Source organism: Vanessa tameamea, chromosome 4 (assembly GCF_037043105.1).
Source record: "Vanessa tameamea isolate UH-Manoa-2023 chromosome 4, ilVanTame1 primary haplotype, whole genome shotgun sequence".
NCBI lineage: Eukaryota > Metazoa > Arthropoda > Insecta > Lepidoptera > Nymphalidae > Vanessa > Vanessa tameamea.
In genome coordinates, this window is record NC_087312.1 from 6,456,425 (window position 1) to 6,473,271 (window position 16,847).

At 29.2% G+C, this 16,847-nt stretch overlaps 4 protein-coding genes across 4 annotated transcripts in view; 1 reads left to right on the top strand and 3 right to left on the bottom strand.

Annotated features, from left to right (window-relative positions):
* Window positions 1-2,172: 2,172 nt before the first annotated feature.
* LOC113394605 (uncharacterized) overlaps window positions 2,173-16,847 on the bottom strand; it is an 81,481-nt gene continuing 66,806 nt past the window's right edge. Inside the window, exons 2-5 of the mRNA XM_026631992.2 lie at window positions 4,536-4,709; window positions 3,923-4,351; window positions 3,318-3,480; window positions 2,173-2,414 (exon numbers count right to left, since the gene is read on the bottom strand). Of these exons, the coding sequence (XP_026487777.1) occupies window positions 2,189-2,414; window positions 3,318-3,480; window positions 3,923-4,351; window positions 4,536-4,605 (888 nt within the window). The 5' untranslated portion in view covers window positions 4,606-4,709 and the 3' untranslated portion in view covers window positions 2,173-2,188. The remainder of the gene's footprint in view (window positions 2,415-3,317; window positions 3,481-3,922; window positions 4,352-4,535; window positions 4,710-16,847) is intronic.
* LOC113394584 (2',5'-phosphodiesterase 12) lies at window positions 6,528-11,695 on the bottom strand. Its single transcript, XM_026631948.2, has 8 exons — window positions 10,969-11,695; window positions 10,765-10,888; window positions 10,511-10,650; window positions 9,346-9,508; window positions 8,708-8,996; window positions 8,029-8,149; window positions 7,105-7,256; window positions 6,528-6,667 (listed from the first exon to the last, which is right to left on the bottom strand). Exons 1-8 carry the CDS (start codon window positions 11,627-11,629, stop codon window positions 6,560-6,562), a joined length of 1,758 nt encoding a protein of 585 aa, XP_026487733.2. The 5' UTR covers window positions 11,630-11,695; the 3' UTR covers window positions 6,528-6,559.
* Window positions 12,319-13,127, top strand: LOC113394620 (protein transport protein Sec61 subunit beta). Its single transcript, XM_026632013.2, has 3 exons — window positions 12,319-12,506; window positions 12,582-12,784; window positions 12,875-13,127. Exons 1-3 carry the CDS (start codon window positions 12,504-12,506, stop codon window positions 12,960-12,962), a joined length of 294 nt encoding a protein of 97 aa, XP_026487798.1. The 5' UTR covers window positions 12,319-12,503; the 3' UTR covers window positions 12,963-13,127.
* Window positions 13,863-16,681, bottom strand: LOC113394585 (frizzled-7). The gene is made up of 2 exons (XM_026631950.2): window positions 15,235-16,681; window positions 13,863-15,151 (listed from the first exon to the last, which is right to left on the bottom strand). The coding sequence occupies exons 1-2, from the start codon at window positions 16,415-16,417 to the stop codon at window positions 14,634-14,636; spliced, it is 1,701 nt and encodes a 566-aa protein (XP_026487735.1). The 5' UTR covers window positions 16,418-16,681; the 3' UTR covers window positions 13,863-14,633.

Below are 16,847 nucleotides of genomic sequence, written 5' to 3' on the forward strand. Positions count from 1 at the left end.
GGCAATAAGGCGAGGTGTTATACTTTTGATGAAGCTTTTTGCACCATTACTCCAAGAGCCAAGTGTTTCGACAGCAAATGGGACAAAAAAATAATTTGACATAAGACACGAATATTTAGATCTTTTTTTTGCTTCAGCTTTTTTCGCAGCTACACCGGCTCTTCACATTATTTCTCGGATATGAGGCGGGGCCAACGTGTCAACGCATGTAGCGTCCCACACAAGGGCCCATCCTCGTTCCCAGGGAACCAATGTTAATCCATCAAGTCTCTTACCATCATCGCGACTAATTCCACGAGGCTCTGTAAGAGCAGGAACGTCGATGGTGGCAAGAGCCCTTTTTATTGTATAAGTATAAGAGAACCGTGGCGGAAAAGCCGTGCCTGAACTCCTTGGGCAAGAGAGACCATGTAAACCGAAAGAGTCCACCTCCTTTCCACACGGGCATCTGTGCTCAGAGCACAGCGATGTTCCCAGTCGGAGACCAATTGATATGCGGAAACATTCATTATCTAAAAGTGTTCCAAGATTTTTAGAGGGTAATGAATTCAACCAGTGACTTGACTCTTCGGTTGATAAAGCTAGAAGCCTGGCACGGTTTTGGGCACTTGTTAAATTTTGTGTCAAACTGTGTAGTGTAACGTGGACCAATGGCGAATCCCAAAGTTTTTGTTTTGTAACTTCCTTAAGGATATCATCATTAGGGCACTTTACCTTCCAGGTCTCTATCGCCTCAGTAACATTTGTGATTATGTCTGATTTTGATTTTAAAATTTGTGAACAAAGGCCTGAAATGCTATGTACAGAAGAAAGAAAGGCCGGGAAGGCAACACTTGAAATTTTCCTCACGCCGATGCCACCAAATGAAATGGGAAGTGTAGCTTGAGTCCAAGAATACTCATCAAGAGATACATTTAGAATTTTTTAAATTACAAATATTTACATTTCAATTGTAAATATGTAATGATGTAAATTGGAGTGTTACCACATGTCCATCAATGTATTCGTCTTAATGTATTATGCAACAATTTTCATTTAATAAATATGTAGCGTTGCAAGCTACATGAATTGATTTTGCTTGTTTTCTTTTAAATATCTAATTCATCTAAAACTGCTTATCCAAATATATATGTAGTTCAAAGGGCATGATTTATTTTGATAAGGTTAAATCATTACATAGTATAAAACAAAGTCGCTTACCGCTGTCTGTCCCTATGTATGCTTAGATCTTTAATTACACAATGGATTTTGATGCGGTCTTTTTAATAGATAGATTGATTCAAGAGGAAGGTTTATATATATAATACATGCACAATATAGTAGAGAAACACTGATAATTTTAGAAGTTTCTAAATTGATGTCTTAAATAAACACATTTTTTGCGCATTCATTGCAAATGATGGCTGATGATGATGAATCCCGTAGGGTTCAGCCATCATTTGAGATCAAAAAAATGTACTACAGTATTGTAGACCTTAAAAAACTTCTTCAAAAAAGTCCGCGATGGTATGTCTATCTCTTAGGGATAACCCACAATAACCATTTTTTTTCCTTTACATTATACGAGAAATAATGGCTTATTTTCGAAGCGATTTTAAGCAATACAGCATTAATCCTTATTCAATTAAGTACCTTAAACACATTGTACATTTAATATAGATCAATATGGCCCTTTACAGCATGTAATTTAAATGAATATTTTTGAAGATATAAAAGATTTAAAACGCAGGAACATAGCGGTTGGTATTGTCTAATGTCTGAAAAACTGTGACCGTTGTAACGTTGTAAGACATTCTGTAGTATATTTAGTATCAGCACCAGTGCTAAGCCGGGGTGGGTTGCTAGTTTTATATAATAATGAATTTTAGATTAGAAATAAATAAATATATAATTATTTTAATTATTTAGTATGTTATCTTATACATTAAATATTAAAAAGGCCAAAGCTAATATTTTCCTTTTAATCAAATATTTATAAAAAATTATATCTATGAGTACGAAAGTACTATCCTCATACTCTTGTTAACTGCTTCTTTAAATAGTTATTGTATTACAAATGACTTAAATTTATCAAATTTTACTTCAAAATATATACAATTAAAAGTAATAATTATAATAATGTGAATTATTTAGTCACCAATGTCATGATTTAAAAGTTAAATAAAAGGCATATTCTTCATAAATAGTTTTATTTCCCACCACCTATTCCATTATTGCGCTTTAAAAAACCAATATTTCTCAAATAACGAACAATAAATGGGGTCGCTGTTAATGTCATAGCTATTCTTGCAGGTGCAAATATTTTATGGACTCCATATGCTATAACAAAAGTTCCTGCATTTGATGTAACTGCATTTAGGAGTGCTCCTTCACCAATATTAAAATACTTCAGTATTGCCATTACGTCTACTCCACTGAAACAAAAAAATATATAAATAGTTTTACAAACAAAAGCTAATAATTTTTTTACTTTACTTTTATAGACTTATACTACTAAGATTGCTAGAAATATCATAATAGATAAAAATAATATGTGATGTGTATAGTTTTTATGAAACTTTATAAATATAAAAATTTTATGATTAAAGTTATATCAATTGAATTACTTCCAGCATAATAAATATATTTTTAGGAACCAGAAGTGATTTCTTTATAAAAAAAATTATTAAATATCAGCTATGAATAACATAATGTTAACTAAATAAGTTAAACAATCTATTTCCCAAAAATAATTAATCATTAGCAACTCATAAGTAAATTATTAAATGATAGAAAATAAAGAATTAATTTGACACAGCCAAATCGTGTGAACCCTCCGATGACCGATGAGCAAATACTCCCTGACATTTGTTTGACATTCCTTTTTATGGGCACGTCACTGGTGTTGCTACTTGTCATTCCTATTTCCTAACAATATTATATGAAATGTAATATGATATCTACATTTAATTTATAATCTATTGAACACAGCCTAGAATAAAGAGAATGTAATAATTTATCGAAAGCTGATAAAAATATACAAACACACATAAAAAAAACATGCAAATAGTTAAAAGATTAATTCAACAACAATATTGTAAACTCTTGAGACATAACACAATAAAAATGTTAAATGAAAAATTGTATGTACCTTAATTTCTATATCATCATTTTTTATTTTTATAGTGAAATTTTGGTTAAATTTAAAATGGCAAAATAAGCAATAACTTTTACAAAAATAGTTTTAATGTTTTATAGCATATATAATAAATACAAAAAAAGCTAATTTCGAAATGAATAGTACAATTTAATAGGCCATTATTTACAACACCACATACCTAGAAACAAGGATGTAACATCCACCCAGAGACAGAAGAGATATTGTTACATGAAATACTATAACGGTTGAACCATAATCTTTGACAGCTTTTTTTAATTTTTCTTTAGCACTCAATGTAGGACTGTTTTCTGTGCTCATGTTCCTTGCTCCAATTGTTATAACTATGCTTTGGACAAATATACATAATGAAATTAACATTCACTTATCAATTTTAAATAAGCAATTAAGCTGTTAGCAAATGAAAATCTCCTTTGTTTATGTTTTGGTATTAATAATGATAAGAAAATACCCCACAAAAGCAATTAATGTCTCGTTAAACTTATTTTATATTCCATGATGCAACATAAGTTCTTATAACTTATATTTTTTTAAATATATATTATTCTAATAATAAATTTTAATTCTAAAAAAATACTAAAAATATTTACCCACCCTATTTTTAATTCATAATTAATATTGAAAATATATTATGAACAAAAGTTTTTTGATGTTTTTAACATTAATGATAAAAAATAAACATATTTACTAATTATAAACTTAATAAAAATAACTCTAAAAATTAACTTTATCCTAAATAAAATTAGATATAAGTATTAACTATACCTTTATTGTACAATTTTCCACGATATTCATTTCTTAAAGTGAGGTAATGAGCATTCTGCAGGTGGTCCGATAAATACTTATACCCTTGACCCCACTGTGATCCTGGCATGTTCAAATGAGTGTGGTTGCCGCTAAATGGACTTGGAACATTACTCTGCATGGATGATGACAAACTAACAGCACCTCTGCAGTCATATTTATTAATATGTGGATCATACTGTAGAGTTATATCAAATACGGGCCTCTCATGCTTTATGTTATAAGCATTTATGACAGGTCCTAATAAATCTCTTTCCCTTAAAGGAGAAAATCTAGCCATTTCAGCTTCATTTATGTTAACAACATTGGTAGGCAGCTTGAGAGATGCAACTTGAGGATATTTTACTGATGGCGTATTGTGAATAGGCTTGCCGATTTGAGCATTGCCACCTAACAAAGAAAACATGAAACTTTTTATAAAATGCATATCATTGCTTATCGGCACTCATATACGTGTAATCATGACGGAAATTTCCATAACAGTTACAATACCTGTTTATATAGCAACATCAACACATTGTTTACAGTTATTTATAAGCATAAGCGCACACCAAAAAAAATATTCTCATCTTACCAAAAAACGTATTCTTGACATACTTTTGATTACATGGTTTAAAATTTGGTTGATTACACAATTTCAACATGTTTTAATACTTAATATACCAAATAGACGAAACTAACTGCGTGCAATAATCAAAGGAGACAAAAGAAATGAGAATAACTCATAAAGATACACAATACACCAGGTACCTATAGTCCTATATGTACACTGTACAGTAATAAAATACCTGCATTTATTAGCAAACTGTTGTCAGTCAGTTGTCACTTGTCAGTATAAATTTGACATCAAAACAAAGCACAGATAATGAGAAATAGTTAATAGGTGTTAAATTGTTAATACAAATATAATATCAATCAAATATTAAATGTATGGACGCTATTTTTTCTTTTCGTATTTTAAATTAATATAACTATTTCGTATATTTTTCACTGATTTATGTCAAGAGTCTAAATTTTCTATCATAACTAAAATAATGTCTTTTAGTTATCCTAAGTTACAAATAATTAACTGTTACCAGAAACATGAATTCAAATTCGTTTATTCAATCAAATATTATAAAAGCTACCACCAGTTACACTAGAAAATATCCGGACTTCAGAAGATCCGGCGAAAGAAAACCAATCATGTTTATGTATAAGTACATATATAACAAAAGAATAGCTAGGAGGCAAAAATTTCATACTCAAGGAACTCTTTCAAATGCCAATTCAACGCAAATAGGTATCAACGTAAGGCCAAAAAAGATTGCCAACTAAACTCGATGTTTCGATTCGCTATTAATAAGTCGTCAGCTTTTACAGTTTATTTAATATAAATAGAGATAATTTTGTTTGCATCGTCGTACTGTAGCTGTTTTATTTATGTATTTTTGTCTAAAAATGTATATGATAAATAGCAATGGTCGAAGAATCGGTGCTTGACTCCTCTCTTAAATCCCAAAGGCATAGTATGACTCCAAAGTCCCAGGCTTCATAGATTTCCGTAATAAGCTCGATTATCGTACCCAAGTAAATCTAAATTGTTTTCTAAGACGCAGATTGTGTCAATGAAAGTAAGCTCATAATTGATTTAAGGTATTTTATCAAATATTTGCTGATGGTTTGCAATCTTAAGATTGATTATATGGTTGTCGGGGTCCGAAAAACTACTAGATTTAAAAATTGGAACGACTTTACCGTATTATCAGGTAAGAAGATATACCAAGCTGAACACAACTAATAAATATTTTGGCATAATAAGGTGAATCAATAATTGAATTTATTACCCTTACATAATAATTTCACCAGTTTTTTTAATATGTAATGGCTATCTAATTATTGGTTTACTATGGTAAAATTAAGTTTGTATTACATTCTCTGACATTTTCTTTGATCAAAAACTCGACAACCGTTTTATAAGAAATAAGAGATTGCAAAATTAGAATGTTTTACTTACCGTTCACTATTTATGAGCTTATTATTATATTCAAGGTCAATTCGGAGCTGCCACTCTACCAGTTTCACAATTAATAATTTTCCAAGATATATTTATTTTATAATGTGCATTATTTATTTTATTATTATATAAACGAATTTCCCAAAGAACACTCTTTTTTAAATGTTTTTTAATAGTTATTAACATAGCAAAGGTGGTACTATTTGTACGTTCTTTCATTCGTTTCGTTCATTCGTTACTTACTTTTAGGAATGCTAATAGTCGGCCCAAACATTTAATTTTGAAAATATTTGTGTATTGACTGTATTACAAATGAATATTATGGTATTGTGTTGTATAAAATATTGGAATTCCCATTGAAAAATAAGTGTAGGGACCATAATATTAATCCTATCTTTTTAATACAACTTATGCCAAAGACGTCAGGTTAAGAAAAGTAAAAAAGCTTCATATAAAGTTTCATCAAATTCAGTTCAGTGGTATGGTCGTGAAAGCGTAACAGACTGTCAGACATAGTTACTTTCACATTCATAATATTAGTATAGATAATTAATGTCTAAAGTAAAAGACTTTGTGTAAATGAAATTTAATTTATTCATAATCTATTTAAATTGGAAGTCTGCTATAATAGAAATATGATCTGATGGGAAAACGATGCTGGGTAATGCCGTATGTGTCTTCAGTTCTTCTATACTGGGAAATGGTATAACCTACAAAAAACCATCAGTTAATACTCAAAATTTTAAAAAAGGGCCAGGTAGAGCGCGGGAACATTATAGTGAAGCATAAAAGCAAATGTAAATTGCCTATAGTGCGAAACGTCGCGTCTTTTTCTTTATATGTCAAATGTACAAATTGCTTCGTACACCACTGGGAATTTGCATTCGCCTTTGATTTTGTGCTTCGCCATTGTTCCCTTCTCTATAATATTCTGAGCGCCCCATCTGCCTTTCGTTTAATTAAATGAAAATGTATTTTTCAATTTTCAGAAGCAAATGTTAAATATTTTTTCTTATAAATAATGTAGAACGATCTAAATTTATTTCAGTTTGACATTAAAATTGAATTAAAAACTTTGAAAGTAAATGATTTAGGATAAAAAAAAATTCAATCCCGCGTTAGATTATAAAAATCACTTGATACATACCTGCTCTACTTTCAGATTATTCTTTTCGTAAAAAATATAATCCAAACAATCAGCAAAGCCTTCAGTATAATTTGTGTACTGTGGAGTTCCACAGGCACTATCCAGAGAAATTTCTTGTGACAAACTTAAACCAGTAACTGCTTCGTTTGGATCTAAAATTATTATTAATAATCATATTTTTTTGGTTAGTATGTTGAACTTGTTTTTTTTTTAAACTTTTAAATCTAGATATACCATTGGACAATACTGTTTCGTTTGGTCTTTTACTTATAAAGAAAAAACCGACTTCCATTTTCTAACTTAATAAAAAATTATGAATTTCCATACACACTTTCATCTCGAATTTTACCTCCTTACAGGATGTATATTAAAAAGCGCTGTGCAACTGGTCTTTACTCAAACAAGGTGCATATTTTCATATTTCAAACATTGACATATACATAATAGTTTTATCCTTAACTTCACCCCTTGGTTGATGAATTTTCAAAAACACGATAATTCTACAAACTATCATCGCAAATTTAATTCTTTTAGGTGATGAATTTTCAGAAGCACTTTAACAGCTATATTATATTAACAACAGAAGCTAAAATACCGATTTCCATAATTCCAACATCAGAAATGACAAATTTTCATCTTCCAAATAACCCCGTCAGGAGATTAATTAAAAAAAATCCAATCTTAGTTCATCTATGTTCTACCGGCTTAAGCTTTGTGTTGTATATCAGTTAAACATTTTAAAATGTTATTGAGTAGACCTTACTCTCAACACTGATTTTGTGAAATTAATTTGATTGTTTAGATACTGTTAATACATAATATTAGGATACGGGGGCCAAAACAACCATATTAAAACTTCATATTGGAAGGGCCTTTTGCTCCAATATGATGACCTTTCTATTGAATTGTTTATTATAAACTTACTTGATTTCCAGTCAGGTAAGCTACTAGTAGCTGAACCTGTTGTATACAGTTGATAAATGCCGCAGGATGGAACACTATTAAAATCACCACTTAATATGAGACTGATCCTTTTTTCTGGATACTAAAAAGTGAATAAACATTCATATCAGAAATTGAAATGCTTATAATACTTAAAATAAAATAAGTTTAAGAAAAAAATATGTACATATATTTGTTAGAAGAAAAAAAAAATCTATAGCTTCCTTCAGTTGAATATATCAAACTATCAAAATTGAATGAGTGGAAAGATTTCAAACATTTGTTGTATAGAATAGCAGTTAAAAATATCACCAACAGTATCTAAGGAAGATTTAGGGTCAATAGTACCAAACTCAAAATGAGTTTGCCCTAAGTTAAAAGCTTCGATTTTTTATTGCCATTAATAAATTTGACAGACCTACAATTGATACAAACTTAGGTTAGTGTTAATGTAAGTAACAGTAAATTAACCTAGTACTATATGTACCATATATATCAATTCATAACCTGACCCAAAATTATGTTGGACAGCACAAAATATTTGCCTGCACTAAAATATTCATTTGATTCATAAATATATTTAAACGGTTTCATTATTTAGTTGTGCATATGTAAAGTGTTATGATTTAAAACATAGCTATTGCTACTGTGACAAATATACCTGTTTTCTTAATTTTTTCTGTAAATCTCCCAACCAGTATATAATAATACCACCCTGAAGTAATCTTATATGATCTGCATCAGGATGAAAATATAAATGTGTATTGCCAACTAAAATAATTTCATCTAGATTTTCTATTGATTGTAAAATAGATGCACTTGCTACAGTTGATCTGTCCAATATTCTCTCCAATAATGGTGCATTGTCTTTAATTTCGTCCCAAATTGATTTTAAACATGTTTCGGTTTTTAAGGCTGTTGCTAAAAATATATTTTCTTCCCCTATAAGCCTAGAAAATTATTTGATCATTTAAATTCATTGAATACACAGAAAAAAATCATACTAAACCTAATCAATATTGCCATTAAGAATTACTTTAGGAATTATATTAATTGTATTTGATGCTTACTATTACTTCTTCAGACATGCTAATGTTATATAAATATGTGCCTTAACTTTTTTTTATAAGTATTAAAAGCAGGAGCTCTTACAGAAACTTTTATTACAGTTTGAGTTTTTTTTAAAGCTTTGCAGTTGTACATAGTACAGCTGGCATAAAATGCAATAGAACTTCACCTTTAGAGCAATTTCGTTTTTTGACAACTTTTCAATAACATATTAAATAAATATTTAATTACTTAAATCTGTCTTTTCTATAGAAGCATGCCAGCCCCTCAGCAACAGCCTTCCCTTTTTTATAAAATAATCCTTCTAATCCCTCACATCCTAAGAATGGTTTTAAACTGCTATTAAAAACTTTTAAATCTACTTCTTGTAGACAAATTATATCAGCATTGTAACCTGAAAACATAATCAAAATTCAATATATTCATATATTGAAAAATAAAATTGTGATATGTTAAGTTTTTTTTTTACAACAAATGTAATAAACTTTTTAAGGAAAATTAAGTTGTTAATTTATTTTCCACAGACTAAGTGTCCCTTCCTAGTTTAGAATGTAAAAAAATAGAATGTACATTGCAAGTATTAATTATTATTCCAATCAAAGAAGAAATAAAGTAAAATAATGAACCGTTATAATATATGTAATATTTAATATATAATGTAATATATACGTTATATATAATGTAATAAATAATTAGTCGAGAACTTAGATAAGTATATTAGTTATGTGATTAAGTATTCTATTATAAATTAACAATATATTAATCAAGGACCATATGATATAGCAATAGCTCATAACAAATCGCATGGAATTATGTAAATCGTCAAAAAAATGTTTGTTGTAATTTGATTGGAATAGGCTATATGTGATTGCAGCACAATTGATGAATAGATTATATTTTAAAATGCACAAACTGTGCTATCATTTATTTTAGTTCTATTATTAAAAAATCAGGGATGATATAGAGCTCTGTAACCATAACTATCAGATGTATGAAATAAAAATCTATCCATAACCATAACTGAACCGGATAAAAATATATTTATTATAATTTAGTTTTGCATAGTGTTATAGTTAAAGAGAGTAACTAATTGTATTTTAAAGTTATTAGTTTTATTTCTGAGATTATACCGAATACTAAATAATAGTCTAAAATTAGAGTCATATGAATATCATATTATTTTTTCTAAATAATGTAATATCTGTAACCAAAAATATCCGAAACAATTGGATAACCCGAAATAATTTCGTATCCATAATCTTATCTGAAACCTAAAAATATTATTAATATATCCATGTCCATATCCAGATCCAAAATGACATATCCATAACATTCCTGTTAAAAATACAATTTTATGATTTCTTATAACTTATACATTTCATACTCATTAGCTTACCTTTTAATTCTTTTATGATAAGCTGTTTCCTATAGTCAATATGTAAAGCATATGGTGGACAATATGGATGTAAAACTGTTCGGCTAAAGTCAGAGTCACAATATAAATCTGCTAAAATGTTATATGAAACACAGCGAAAGCTGAAAAGATATGTTATTTTATAGGTACATACTTAAATTACTTAAATAGCTCACAATTACTCTCATAATATCAATAAAGAATATTAAGTTTGAGTTACCGATTATATGAATTACCTCTTCTCTTTCAATTTATTTACTGTGAATACATGTCGATTTTCAAAGGGACAAGGACCAGGCCCAGCTTCCACAGTATTTTTTGTCACACTTTCCACAATAGGACCTATGTTATTTTTATTTACTGCAAAGAAATATAAAACATATATATACCGATTTTGGCAAAAATCTTAAATATATCCTTAATATGTAATCTAACAATACCTGGTGTACATGCCAGCTTTAATTTCATACCAACATCTTCTTTTGTTGGTGTATAGTAATAGCTATTTGTAATAAATTCCCATTCAATATGTATATCACTCACATCATTTCCTTTCTCGTTATATGCCTTACCTCGGTACCAATTAAATATACTGAGCTCAATATCTGTATGATGAGTTTCAAAATTTTCCGGAAAAACTGGAAACCCCATTAATATACTTTTGGGTAAATTAAAATTAACAACCCATGGTGCGTTAAGAATAATATCATAAAAATTGTCCGAAATTTTTAAAATCGGTTCCTGATACGAAAATAGTTCAGAACAAGTTGCCTCTTTAGAAATCGGATTCTTTTTATTATCGTATATCTTTACCTCAATTTCTTGTTCTTTATTAGGGCCTTTATTCTTTGTTTTCTTATTAATAATCTTTTGTACATTTGTAGCAATACGAGTACATAACGTATCCAAAGTTTCTGAAGATTTTCTACTCAGGTTAAATTGTCGCACATTATCTTTATTACTAAAAATAAATGATATATCGACTTTACCATGATCTTTAATATACCTAAAATAGCACTTATTTTGATTCATATTGTTACTTTTAGAAATCGAAAACAAAGATTTAAACGAACGGAATAAAACTGTGCACTTTTTAACCATACTATTTTTGAAAAATTGCAGCACTCAGTAATTGGATCAGTAGATTCAGATGAGACATTTATAATTCAGATTTCTGCATTCGCTTTTCACGATCAGTCATGATCATGTGTCATTTGTCAAAGCTGCTTATGTCAGCTACCTAAACTAAAATGTTACTATATAGTCTAAATTTTAAAATATAATATAGAAAAAATATAGTAAAAGAATATAAAAAAAAAAAATATTGCAATGATTCAGTGTAGTATAAGAGTTCCATCATCGTACTCATATTGACTTGAAAACAACACAAAATAAATTTAAGCAAACAAAAGAAAAACACTTTTATCCAAACGTTTTACATGTACTACGTGAACTGAGGAGTTATTTATATTTAATATTTATGTTTTAATCTGTATTAAAGGCTACGAAAACAATCTTATTCATAGTATAATCAATGGACAATATTATAATGGCAGTTTATTATGATTTTTTTTTATGATATTTGTGCTGTTATTAGTAAATTGATATTATATTAAATGTAATTTTCGAGTAACGAAAAGCGGAATTGTATGATTTATTTAAATAGTAATCTAAAGTTTGTAAGTAGTTAGCTGAAAGCGTTTTGACCTCAAAATGGGTCATTATATACATAATATAAGTATATTAATTTTCTTAAAACTTTTTTAGCGTTTTGCGATATTCATTTGGCAACACTACCACACGACGTCGACGTGTCAACTTCATTTAAACGCGTTGCAGAGTTGATCGCCAACTCGAACTTAGTGGCATTTATAATTTCTATAAGGGCTGTCTTATACATTGTGCTGTTGTCGTTATAAAACTAGAATCCTAGTATTGTGAAAGCGTTTATCATTTAGTTTATTTAAACATAAAAATGGTACAAAAAATTAGTTAAGCTTAATTAGAAAAAAATATGAAAATATTATTCTCATACTGAAATATTTAATTTCAGCCAGCCGCACCAAGTTCTACATCGGTGGGATCAGGAAGTCGTTCTCCGAGCAAGGCAAGTGCAGCTCCTCGATCTTCTAGTGGTGGTACCGTCAGACAACGTAAGTCAACTACGACCACTACAGCGGCCAGAAATCGTACCACTGGCGCTGGATCAGGTGGAATGTGGCGTTTCTATACAGATGATTCTCCTGGCGTCAAAGTGTAAGTAACAAGATGACGGTAACTATAATAACTTTATTATAATTGATTTGTAAATAGACACTAAGGATTAACAAACAATTTTATTTTCAGGGGTCCAGTTCCAGTATTGGTTATGTCTTTGTTGTTCATTGCATCCGTATTTATGTTGCATATTTGGGGTAAATACACAAGAGCTTAAATAAGCTGTGTTGATATTATATACTTAATAAATAATTAATTATAATACTATGATAAGAGAGTGAAAGAATATGTTATGAGAAGTGCTTTTATTATACATGAAAGTATCTAGTTTTAAATTTGAATAAATTATTTTGTTCTTTATAATAAATTTTAAGTATTTCAATTTTCGTTTTATTACAGTTGTCTTACCTAATCCCACTTATAGAGAATACTAATTTAATATAAAACCTATTAAAAAAAGGAACAAACAAAAACATATTATATGTGTACTAAATAGTTATATAAATGTTTTTAAAATACAACTGCATTTTGCTCAGTCATTATTAGTATGCATTTACATAGCATAAAAGGAAAATGGTCATTTTTTTACACTTAATAGGACAATTCTATTTTGTGAAAGTTTTTTTCTATAACAAATTCTCATGTAAACTATTTTAATTAAGAGATGTTGAGATACATTTTCTTATCTCAGTTCACTGATTGTGTCAATTATCTCTGATTTGCAATACAATGATCTTGATTAAAAATGATTACTGTATGCAACTTATGTTAACAGCAGACAACTATAAAGAAATATTCAGTCTGAAATTTATCTTTGTTTTAGTTTATGGTAATATCCAACTTTATTAGAATTCTAAATTGAAGTTTAGGTAAACGATAAAGCTTAATTATTCTCTTTTCTGTTAACTTCACTCCTGTTACAAAGATATATTACTATTACTAAAGTTACATTGATTTTTAATTTATTAAAAGTAACAAATATGGAAAGTTTAGTGGAAGACATTGAAAAGAATTTTGTTCCAAACAAGAGACTCATGATATCTCAATTTTTTTAATTTGTCTGTGATCTTACTTTATTGCATCTATATTTTTTTTTATAAAAAAAAGTCCAAGACAATCTATAAAAAATACTGTTTATTAAACACTTACATCAATGAGGCATAGTGCTACTTACAATTATTTTGATAAATCTAAGAGTTCATTTCGGTGTATATACATGATCAGCCTTATTATTAAATTTGAGATTTAAGTACTTATATCATTAAAGTTATAACACAATATGGCTTAAGCTTGATTAGTTTCACAAAATTACTTATCAGAGTTTGTGCTTTTTAACTTTCTTTATTTTAAAAAAAGTTTTTTTATAAAACTCAACCTCTCTGTTTTGTATAATTAATGTGAATAAAATCATTTTTAAAATAATACCACTTCAAAACTTGAACACATGATTACCAAATTGATTGACAATTAAAAGATATGTAAGAAATGTAGAATTTTACATACAAATACATAATATTTATACACTCATAAATATTTTTTTAACATATGTTTAAATGCATAGATGTAGCTTTATAAAACTGGTGTTAATAATTATTATGTACTAAGATTTATAAAACGAAAACATAAAAAGAAGCTTTTATACAACTATGAGTTCATGAATATATTTACACTATCAGCCTTATTGATAATCTTGAGATTTCTTTTATTACTAGAAAATTGAGAGAAGCTAAATCTGATCAGTTTCATTCTTTGACAATATGCAAATTAATATATTTTTTAAATAATTTGTGTCTGAAATTTTAAAATGTTATGTCATGATAATTGTAGTCACATTTAAAATTAAAAAGTTTTAAATCTTTCTTTAAAACTAATTAAAAATCATTATTTATCATACATATGCTTCAGTTCTTCTGCCTTTTATTCTATCGAAAAACTGGTGCCAAGACACTAATGTCTTCCCTGACCAAATCCAAAAACTAGATGTGATTCCAACTATCATTGTCATAAGATACTTTATCATAAACATTTCAAATTTAGGCCTTTCAGTTTCTTGATGTGTAAATGGACATGGTATGGAGTACAGTGGAGTAGAGCACATATCGCGATGCCAAGTTCCCATCCAACTATCAAAATGAGCTTGTTCATAAAATAAACAAGCTATTACTATAAGAGCTGGAACTGTATATAGTACTCCAAAAATACCAATTCGTATCATTAACTTTTCTAGTTTATCAGTTTTAGTTCCATCATGTTTCATAACTGTCCTTATCCGGAACAGTGAAACAAAGCCAGCAAACAAAAATATAGTGCCCAAAACTAAATATGCACATAATGGTGCTAACACAAATCCTCGAAGAGCTTCAGCATCCCACAGTCCCACATAGCACACTCCTGACAAAATATCACCTGCAAACAAATAATTAAAATTATATTAAAAAAATAAATGTTTTTTTTTAACCTTTCAATTACAATGACACAATAGCACTTACCATCAACTTTACCCATAGCTAAAATTGAAATTGTTTTGATGGCCGGAACTGCCCAAGCAGCCAAATGAAAATACTGAGAGTTTGCTTCAATAGCTTCGTGGCCCCATTTGAGACCCGCAGCCAGAAACCATGTAAGGGTTAATATTACCCACCAGATACTTGAAGCCATACTGAAGAAATACACTACCATGAATAGAATTGTACATGGTTCATGTTTAGTTCCTTGAGTGATAACTGAGATATTGGGTAATCTTGTACCACTAATGGTTGAAGGAAATGGACCTTGACAACAAACACTATCTTTAGCACTCCAGCCCATTACATATGCAGCAGCAACCATTAGATAGCAAACTGATAAGAAAATTATTGGCCTTTCTGGATAGCGAAATCGGTCTGTATCTATCAAAAAGGTCATAACAGTAAATAAGCAACTTATTGCACACAGTGTAGCCCAAATACCAATCCACAATCTGGCGAATGTTTTTTCATCCTCACTGAAAAACATTCCATTGCAGGGTGCTCCACAATTATATTCAGTTTTTTCCCCAACTTTCAGAGAATATTCTAAATCTAAACTTTCCGGTATTTTAAATTGCACGGGGCATACAAAACCAATGTTTTTGGCTCCGTGCAATTTTGTGGGATCCCTTTCATAATTATTCTTGTAGTCAACCTTAGGAAGCTTAGTCACAGAAGGCTTCCTTGATTCATGAGTAACATTATTATCTCCAACACAAACAACATTTTCGTCGGTTACGACTGGCCACCTTAAACAATCCAAATCCTTTGGCCACTTCAAACCAAAATTGTTTAACAGTTCTTCACAGTTATGTCTAGCCGATTCACATAAATGGCGACAAGGTGGTATTGGTTCATTCAAAATAGTACAAACAGGAGCATACACCGAACATAAAAAGAATTTTAGATCTGGTGAACAGTTAACTTTAACAAGTGGTGTATATTGATGGACATCAAGGCCAGCATCTTCTTGTTTGGCGTGGTTAAGCAAGTTCGGAAAAATTGTTTGATTATATCTTAACTGTTGGCAAAATTGTATTGTGATGGGTTCACATCGTCCATGTTGCGGTAAGCTATCACCTTGGTAAACCGTCACACTTGAGCCTTTAACTAACATAAACAACTGAAACAATGCATTAATATACAAAATGAAAAGTCTTTCCATTGTATAGAGGTCAACGTAAACCTAATAAAAACAAATTATAATAGTAAAAAAATTATCATTTTTGATTACTAAGCTTTTGAACACAAGATCAAAAGGCCATGTTATTTTAAAAACAAAAATCTGAATACAGAGGCCATATTTCCCATTTCACATTAACTCGTTTAAAGTTTACACTTGCTTGACATAGATGATAGAACCTAGATGAATTAAGGTTATTTTCAACAGAAGTTATACAAACTGTAAGTAAAGAAATATTTGTTTTATTATTGCGAAAACTGGTAGAATTTAATAAATATATTTTTTGTTATAAGATTTAGAAGGTTCCTCGCATAATATTTTTTATATTTATATACTCATGATACATAATTAAATAGGTCTTTAGTGTACAAATATGGGTGCTGACAGCTAGTCGAAAGTCGTTTTTACATGT